The 9,414-nt window shown below is 58.3% G+C and overlaps 1 protein-coding gene across 2 annotated transcripts; it reads right to left on the bottom strand.

The window, feature by feature from the left end:
- Positions 1–1,582: 1,582 nt before the first annotated feature.
- Positions 1,583–7,471, bottom strand: LOC141930321 (uncharacterized). Of its 2 annotated transcripts, XM_074841004.1 has the most exons (4): positions 5,324–7,471; positions 4,562–5,150; positions 3,168–3,347; positions 1,583–1,802 (listed from the first exon to the last, which is right to left on the bottom strand). In XM_074841004.1, the coding sequence occupies exons 1-2, from the start codon at positions 5,866–5,868 to the stop codon at positions 5,054–5,056; spliced, it is 642 nt and encodes a 213-aa protein (XP_074697105.1). In that variant the 5' UTR covers positions 5,869–7,471; the 3' UTR covers positions 1,583–1,802; positions 3,168–3,347; positions 4,562–5,053. The 2 variants fall into 2 exon arrangements, with proteins under 2 accessions (XP_074697105.1, XP_074697104.1); XM_074841003.1 differs by having other exon boundaries at positions 1,583–3,347.
- Positions 7,472–9,414: the final 1,943 nt, after the last annotated feature.

The raw sequence follows: 9,414 nt of genomic DNA, 5'->3' as shown, positions 1-9,414 counted from the left end.
GCGGGGCCAGGGCGGACGCAGCGTCGGGGGCGGGGCCAGGGCGGACGCAGCGTCGGGGGCGGGGCCAGGGCGGACGCAGCGTCGGGGGCGGGGCCAGGGCGGACGCAGCGTCGGGGGCGGGGCCAGGGCGGACGCAGCGTCGGGGGCGGGGCCAGGGCGGACGCAGCGTCGGGGGCGGGGCCAGGGCGGACGCAGCGTCGGGGGCGGGGCCAGGGCGGACGCAGCGTCGGGGGCGGGGCCAGGGCGCACGCAGCGTCGGGGGCGGGGCCAGGGCGCACGCAGCGTCGGGGGCGGGGCCAGGGCGCACGCAGCGTCGGGGGCGGGGCCAGGGCGCACGCAGCGTCGGGGGCGGGGCCAGGGCGCACGCAGCGTCGGGGGCGGGGCCAGGGCGCACGCAGCGTCGGGGGCGGGGCCAGGGCGCACGCAGCGTCGGGGGCGGGGCCAGGGCGCACGCAGCGTCGGGGGCGGGGCCAGGGCGCACGCAGCGTCGGGGGCGGGGCCAGGGCGCACGCAGCGTCGGGGGCGGGGCCAGGGCGCACGCAGCGTCGGGGGCGGGGCCAGGGCGCACGCAGCGTCGGGGGCGGGGCCAGGGCGCACGCAGCGTCGGGGGCGGGGCCAGGGCGCACGCAGCGTCGGGGGCGGGGCCAGGGCGCACGCAGCGTCGGGGGCGGGGCCAGGGCGCACGCAGCGTCGGGGGCGGGGCCAGGGCGCACGCAGCGTCGGGGGCGGGGCCAGGGCGCACCGCACTGGGGGGGGGGGTGGATCCCGCAGGAAACCCTAGGAAAGCAGCACCAAAACTCTCCCTGGAGCTGTGCTCAGGGTCCGTGTCTCAGCCAGGACCAGGCCGTGCTTTGCGCCCGAGAGCAATGCAACTGCCTGGCAGCCAAGTCTGCAAAACCTGCAGCTCCCGGCAGGTGCTGACACACACAGCATGGCCGCCTGCAGCCCAGTGCTGGCAGAGCACCCATCCCAGCGTGCCCCAGGGAACCGACGGGGTGACCAGAAACCCCATACACCAGCAGTACAGCTCCTGCTGTGTGGGGAGAGGCAGCTTTCCCTACTTTCCGACCCTGCAGGGACACCATGGTTCACCCCTCCCAACCCCGCCAACACACCCAGCAGCCTCACCAGGCGGAGCCCTACCCCATGGTGTCCCCGCCACCAGCTCTGGGCAGCCCCTGCCACCGGCTCCAACACCGAGCAGTGTCCCCCCGCCGCTCTGTGCCACCCCACTGCCACCCTGCAGATACCACCATCCTCCCCACAAGCTCCTTCTCCAGGAGCTCCCAGTTGATTGCACAGCTCGACTCACCTTCTCCCTCGGTGCAGCCACAGCCCAGCAACGCTCAGCAACTGCTCTGTTCCTCCCTTGGTTTACACTGACCCCTCCGAGGGCGTCCCTGCTTTCAACAGCAGCACCCACCCCTCCACCTGGAGCAACCCCTTTACAGGGAGGGGCCACTGCCATCAGCCTCATTGTCCACACCTGGAGGCCATCCCCCCCACCCCCACAGTGCATCATCACCCCTCCCCTGGGCTCCCTCACAGCCCCTCACCTGGGGAAAAGGAAGCACAAAAGGCAGCCAGCAGACAGCAAGTGTTTATTCAGTCACACACATAACAAGTCCCAGAAGCGAGTCTGCTCCGGGGCTCAGGGCCCCTAATGCTCCCCCTGCCCCTGGCACACCTGGGCACTTATTCCCAGAGCCACACTCCTCAGGCCAGCCGGGAACAGCCAGTCAGTCAGTCGGCTCCTGGGCAGAGCTGGAGACTGCCAAAAATGAGGAGCAGGGTGCAGGACACTAGAAGTCAGGAAAAAAGGGGCAGCCGGCTGGCCAGTATGGGGGTAGCAAGAAAACAAGAGGTGAGGAATGGGGTGGTGAGAGGATGGGGACAGGGAGCCTGACACAGATATGGAGAAAGAAGAAACAGGGAGAGAAGAAAAGAGGCAGCAGAAAGAGGAAGAAAGAGCAGGACAGAGACCAACAAAGAAGGATGAGGAGCAGGACAGAGATGCAGAAAAAAACCTGGGATGGGCAGTACAACAGACATGGAGGAAAAAAGAATAGGGGCAGGGAGCTAGACCAGGAGAGATGGTGAAAGACAAAGCTACAAAGAACAGGGCACAGAGGGAGGAAAAAGCAACAGCAATGGGGAGTCAGGACAGCAGACAATGGAGGGAAAGGGCAGGGGAGGAACACAAATCAAACCACAGAGCTACATGTTACAGGGCAGAGAAGGAAGAATTAGGAAACAGGGACAGAGAGACAGTAAAAAAGAGACATGGAGACAAAAACTAATACCAATGCATACAGAAAGAAGAGGGGGGGGAATTCTAAAACAGGGGAAACAGAGACAGTGAGATGGAGAAAGGACAAAAGCAACAGACTACAAGGCGTCAAGAGAGGAATTACTGAATAGTAACAGAGCACCAGACAGAAACAGACCACAAAAAAGAAAAGACCACACATGGTATGGGGCACAGAGGAAGGAATCCAAAAACCAGGGACAAGGAGCCAGACAGAGACACACGCAAAAATTAAATGGGGAAGAGAGACAGACTGCAAGGCAGATAGGGAAGAGTTGATAAATAGGGACAGGGCACCAGACAGAGCATGAGGGAGAATGGGAAAAAAACAGCAACAAGCTACAGGGTAAGAGGGAGGAATTAAAGAACAGTGACTGGAAGACAGACAGAGAGACATGGAGAGAGAAGACAAAAGAGCGATGGGCAACAAGATGGATAGGGAGGAAATAAAAAAATAGCAGAAGGGAGTCAGCCAGAGAGAAAGACACCGAGAAAAAAGGCCAGACAGGCTATGAGGGGTGGAGGTAGGAATGAAAAACTGGGGACAGGGAGTCGGACAGAGAGAGCTGGAGATCGCAGGGAATAGCAGCAGGTGCAGGAAGAAGAGGGAGGAATTAATCAATAGGGACAGGGAGCTGGACAGAGAGGGATCGAGAAAGGCAACAATAGTGGCAGGGTACAGGGCAGAGAGAGGGAGGACCTACAAGATGGAGACAGGGAGCTGCTCCAAGCAAGATGGAGAAGGAAGATACAGGTGAGCAAAAAAAGTTGAGCAGCATCAGAAAGAGTCTAGGAGAAAGACAGGGAGGGACCAGGACACACAAGAGAGATGAGAGGGCCCCAAGCGCTCGGGACTTACCGCAGCTCTCAGTGCTGCCGGGAGAATTTGACAGGTCAGACTCTTCCTTCTCTTTGTCTTCTCCCTTCCTCTTCTGTAGCTCCAGTTGCCTGGCTGTCCTCCACTTCAGAGAATATGTAGGTGTCTCCCAGCTCTTACGAGTTGAGGTCTGCTAGACACGGAACCTCACTCGATCACACACTACGTGCAGGAGTAGGACAGAGGAAAGAGAGAGAAACTGATAAGCGAGGAGCAGAACAGATGGATTGAGAGAGAAATGGACTGAGGAGTGAGAGGGATACAAAGGTAGAGAACAAGGTGGAGTGGTTGAGGAAGTAAGAGAGAGAAAAACCCACACAGATCAGGAGAGGGAGAGATTAAAACCATGGCTGGGCTGCAGGATTTGAAAAAAGCCAGGGAGCACAACACAAGAAATAACGGAACACTGAGCTGGGCAGGGGGATATAGCAAGAAACAATGGGACAGGCAGTGGTATGGAGCTCTACAGGCAAAATGTTCGGGAGAGGATGGAGGACAGAGAGAAGAAGAGAAAAGGGACAGGCAGTGAGGCAGTGATGGAGAAAGAAACAGCAGCAACTGAGAGATAAGGAGAGGGACAGGACTGAGGCAGAGAGGTGGAGAAAGAACGGCAAGCCAGTGATGGGTAGCAGGCCAGAGGGATCAGGAAAGAGAGGAGGCAGGACAGAGGCATCTAGAAGAGAGGTGAGGGACAGGTAGCCAGACAGCAGGAGATGACTGCAGAAGGGAGAGAGACAGGGAGTAGGATGCTGGCCTAGAACCAACAAGAGCAACAGAGAGAAGGACAGAGAGGTGGCACGTGAGAAAAGACAGGAACAGAGAACAAGACAGAGAGATGAAGCCATCTATAGTCGAGACAGGGAGCAGCACAAAGGGTCCGAGAGAGGGTGAGGTGAGCAGGGGGGAGGACGGGGACAGGGAGATACAGAACAAGGAGGGGGTGTGCAGCAGTGAGAGAGAAAAAGGGATAGAGAGAGGTGGAGAAGGGGGGAGGGCAATAGGCAGTCAGGGACACATAGTGGCACTGGCAGGCACAGAGAGGAAAAGAACGTGTGGGAACAGGCCAGAGAAGTTGTGGGAGAAAAGAGATTGATGCCAATCAGGACAAAGAACTGGAAAAGGAAAAAAACAGCACTAGGTTACAGGAGAGAGACTGAGGATGAAAAAAAGGAAGGAGGGGGAGCAGGACAATAGCATAGAGAGAAAAAGTAGAGCTAGGAGAGAGAAACAGGGAGAGGGAGCAGGACAGTAGAAGAGAGAGGAGAGCAGAAGTAAAGGGAAGCAAAAAAGATCACATCAGTGTGGGATAGAGAGGGCAACAGGGGAGGGCCAAAGGCACACAAGGGGCAACAGGGCCCTGTGGTCCCAGGACTCACCACAGTCGTCGGTCTCAGCACTGCCAGGGAAACCGGCTGTTATAAATTGGGGAAAATAACTTTCAGAAGCCAAATCAAGTGACTTATAAAATTTATTAATTCAGCAAGCGGTTGAGCAAGTAAAGCAGTGCTGGGTGGCCGGGGAGTCACTGCTCCACCAACGGCGCGCGCCCCTCCTCTTTGGCAGTCTCTTTTTATAATCTTCAGGTTCTGGGCTGACGTGGCCTTTTTGATTTCATCTGCGGCTGCGCCTTTTGTTGCTGGGGGGGGGGTGTCATAGTCTTCCTCTGCGTTATCTTCTGCTGACCCTCTCGGGTTTTTCCCTTATATGGCATAGCTCATCTCTATGCCTACTTTACAGGATATCGCTAATTGCAGACTTGGCGTAAATCACATCAGACAGACATGCACATACCCAGGCTCCCACCCTTTATCTGATTGACAAATACCATATGTCTCTTATCACCTCACCCTTTATCTGATCAACAAATACTATATGTCTCTTATCACACCGGCCACTTCAGACCCTTCTTTCTCCTTCTCTCCTCCCTTCCTCTTCTGCAGCTCCAGTCGCCTGGCTGTCCTCCCCCTAAAAGAATACGCGGGTGTCTCTCAGCTCTCACAAGACCCGGCTCCGAGACAGGCAGCCTCGCTCGCTCGCGCACTACGCGGCCGTACCGCGCCTGGGGTGACGCACGCAGACCCTGGGTGCCCGCTGGTGGCCTGGCCCGCTGCGGGCTGGGGAGAGGGCTCCTTCCTCACCCAGAGAGGCAGGCTCTCTCCTCCTGCACTGGCAGGCGGGTGCTGCCCAGATGGCCTTGATTTTCTCCTTCTTTCCCTTCCTCTGGCCTCTCCAGCTCCAGCCGCGGCAGCTCCTGGCCGCTGCCCACAGCCGGGAAGGCTCCGCCTGTCCCTTTGCGCCCCCGCGCCGTGAGCAGCGCAGGGCCGGGCACAGACACCCCACGCCAGCCCGAGGCGGGCGCAGCCAGCGGCATCCCCAGGGCAGGACGGACCAGCGCGGCCTCTGGAAGAGGGCAGGAGGCAGTGGCACTGACCGTTATTGCCGTGGATCGCCCCCGGCTTTGCGCCCCGAGCACCCGCCGACAGTGCGCACGGGGGGGGGGGGGCGGCACTTCCCGAGCATGGCCCCGGGCACGGCCGTGCGCGGGCGCAGTACCCGGGCTGCAGTACCCGGCTTTAACCACAGGGTGGCAGCACAGAACACGGCAAACAGCCGCGCCGCCCCGCCAGCCCGGCCCCGCGCTGCAGTACCGACATTTGCCCGCCGGGCGGCGCCATCGCCCCATCCCGCCCCTCGGAGCGTTGCCCGGCAGCAGAAATGACGCCCGCAGCAGCCCCCTTCTACCATCCCAACGCGGCAACTGCTCCCCGGGCGGACAGGGCTCGCGTTCCCCGGCCCCGGCAGCGCCGGCAGCGCGGCAGCTGACACTGCAGAGAGTTTTCACCCCGGCTCAGCACAGCGGGTGCTGAAGGCAGGAGGGCACAGACGGAAAGCTGCTTTGTGCCAGGGGGGCGGCCGCGCTCACAGCAAGCAGCACGGCCGAGCAGAGCCGGGGCCAGCGGCGGAGCTGCACAGCAGCGATAACACGCTGGGGACCCGCGGGCTCTGCTGGGATGTTTGCATCTTTCCTCACCTCTGGGCTACCGGTGCTCTGCTCTCCTCCCCCGGCATCCACACGAGGCTCCCTGGGCAGGGCCTGTCCCTTCGAGAGGAGACGCCACACGAAGTTCCTCCCCAGCCTGCCCTCCAGTGTGCAGCGAGCCGGGCGGCAGGGAAAGCAGAGAGGCCCGCTGGGCTGGGAGATGTCCTCAGCAGGGACCGCAGAGCCCCGGAGGGTCCGTCTTTGCTCCGGGCAGCCGCAGAGCCCTGCGCTCCTTGCCGCTCCCGCCAGCGAGCACTTTGCTGCCTGCAACACTCAATACTTGGTGGGCTGGAGCGGCTGTTCTGCCACTGGGTCAGGCGAGCAGCTCAGTGCCTTCGGCTGCCTGATTCACCTCCTTAAAACACGCACTTCAACCCTCACTTTCTTTAATTGAGACCCCCTCTAGCTATCTCCTGGCTTGCCAGCCATTTTCAGCTAGCAACACAGCTGACATACAGTGCTGGTGGAAATCTAGCGGTCATCTTGCTTTGATGGCAAAAGGCTTTTGTAACTCGAACCTCTGACCTGTCAGCAGGACTGTAAGGCAAGAAATATGCTTTTACTCGAACAAGCAAGACACTGGCCAAATAGCTGTGCACAGCCATACACGGCTGCTTGGGACGGACACCTTTTTCTGCTAAAACCAGAGCACAGCTCCCTCGGGAAGAGCCATCGGCAGCGCAGAACGTCCCTCCGCTTGCCCTGTGCCGGGTGCCCAGAGAACTCTGACTGGAGCGGGCAGATGCCTGTTGCCATCCCGGCCCCTCGCCCCCGAGAAAGCGGCTGCCTGTAGCAGCGGCAGAACCGCTGCTGGCCAAAGGGGAGAGGAAGGATTTGGGCTAAAGCTCTCCAGGCTGCCTGTGTCCCACACGCAGTTGATGGCCTCAGCAGCCCAGACACAGGGCAAAGCCGACAGCCTAAGAAGGAACCCCAGGGTGTGTAGCAGCTTCTGCAACAACCGTACTTTCCCAGCCCAGCTGGGCAGAGGAAGGGGTAGGGGAAGGGCCGGCGGGTCCCTTCAGAGGCAGAACGGCTGCAGATCGTGCCGGGGCCGTTTCGCTCTTTCTCTTTGGCAGAGTTACGTCCCAGAGGTCGGCAGACGGGTCTGCGGGCACAGCGTGAGCACTGCTGCTTATGGAGCAACAGGCACTAGAAAGCAGCAGTGAAGAACGAGGACAGCCCATCGGGATGGTGGCAATAACAAGGAGAGCCTAAAGCATCAGCCGGGCAGGGCTGGCAACTAACCTCATGTCGTGGTTTGAGCCCAGCTGGACACTGAGCACCACAAAACTGCTCACTCACACCCCCCACCAGCGGGACGGGGAGAGAACGGGAAGGGGAAAGTGAGAAAACTCGTGGGTTGAGATACAAATAGTTTAATAAAAGAAAAAACCACCACACACCCACCTTTTGTGGGGGAAAAAACCCTCACGCGGGGAGGGGGAACCCGGGGCAGACACGGCAGCGGGGTCTGCATGTGGGTAGAAACGCACGTGGGGGGACACGGGTGGGGATAACCCGCACCAGGGAGTCCACCCGGGATAACCCGCAGCAGATCACTCACCTGGGACAACCCCAACAGATGATCCACTCTGGAGAACTGACCCTCACTGGATAATCCACACCAAAGAACCCCCAGCAATGCCCCTCAAACAGCCACCGTCTCACCCCAGATTTTCCCCAAATTTGGTCTGGGGTTTTTATTTGCTTTTCTGTAATACAAAAATTGGGGTTTTCCAAAATACTCCATTTTGGTTTTTTTCAGCACTTCTCCACAACATCAAAATTGGTGATTTTTGGTTTTGTGCATGAAAATGGTGGGTTTTCTGCTCTCCAGCTGCACCAATCCAGGCAGGTTTGGCTTTCCCAGGAGCCCCAAATGGAAGGGTTTTTTTCCCAAAAAACCTGCTTTTTTCCTCTCCCGTTGCAGACCCTGAATCAGGGTGCTTGGGGTATTTTTGTGCCGTGGCAGCGACACAGGGCTGGCCCCGTGGTCAGGGGGTTAACGGCCACCAGGCAAACCTGGCCCAGGGGGAACCTGTCAAGCATCAGAAGATGCTGACAACAACACACCTGAAAAACAAAAACCCCAAATCCTATTCTGGCATCTTGAAAAACTAACACAGAAGAAAGTTCCGTCAGAACAAGGGTCAGGATAGCAGTGGAGCTCGGGGAGGACTCTGCGTGAACAGGTCAGCTCCACATACAACACACCCTTGCAAGGCCGGAGCGATTTCAACTCCTCAAATCACCAGCAAGGCCGATCGATACGATCCCGAGCACATCCTGCCCATAAAAACAAACGCTCTTGCTGGTGTCGGAATGTCTCATCCCGTCCTTACAGCAGGGCTGCAGGGAGGGAACCCTGCGAGGCTGCAGGACAAGGTCGTACCGTCATCACAACCTATGGCTGACGGATCCGCTGCGACCGCCGCGGCCCTTGTGCTGCTGCTGCTGCACATCCTGCTTGCTGGGTCAATAAAATCAGAAGTGAAGTGTAAAACTTTAAAGGGTAAAACAAAGAATAAAGAATAAAGCTCAGTCCTTCACTCTTTAGTGTAAAGGTGGGCATATGCTTATAGAAGCGTTTTTATTAGATGTGTAAGTATTTGATTTTCCTTTTGCATTCCCTGAACTCACCCAGCTGCGAGCTGATACCATTAGACTGTCTATCTCCAAAACACACACGTACAACTTGATGAGGGGGTTTGGTGTGTTCCATAATTAGCAGGGATGTCGGGCCAGCTGCACCGCCCAAGAGTATTACTGCCAAATACATCATCTCTGAAGATCCACTCTGATGGAGAGTTCATAAAATGAAACTTCCTTGAGAAAGGTTTCCATTTTGTAAAGTCTCTTTCTAGCTGAAGTCAAGATTAGACACCGTAGGGCAGCGGTCCCTGATCCCTCAACTCAGCTTTCAGAGGGCCGGGGGTCTGAATCCATCCTCAACAAAAACCACATCAGCTAACCGGGACATTCCTGCAGCTCCCAGGTTCCTCTTCATCATCTGCAAAAAAAACCAACTGTGCCAGCAGTCAGCATCACGTCAGCTGACACACCTCTGCCACAACACCCTCCACCTCAACAGCCATGAGGCTTTCCGCTCAGCTGCTCTGTGCAGAGTCCAGTGTCGGACGCTGTGGCCAGCGAGGCCCGTGGCACCTACGATACCAAAGGACACAGAGC

This window comes from Strix aluco, chromosome 15 (genome assembly GCF_031877795.1).
Source record: "Strix aluco isolate bStrAlu1 chromosome 15, bStrAlu1.hap1, whole genome shotgun sequence".
NCBI classification, from domain to species: domain Eukaryota; kingdom Metazoa; phylum Chordata; class Aves; order Strigiformes; family Strigidae; genus Strix; species Strix aluco.
The sequence above is the reverse complement of the archived record's forward strand: the minus strand, read 5'-3'. Positions and strand labels throughout refer to the sequence as shown.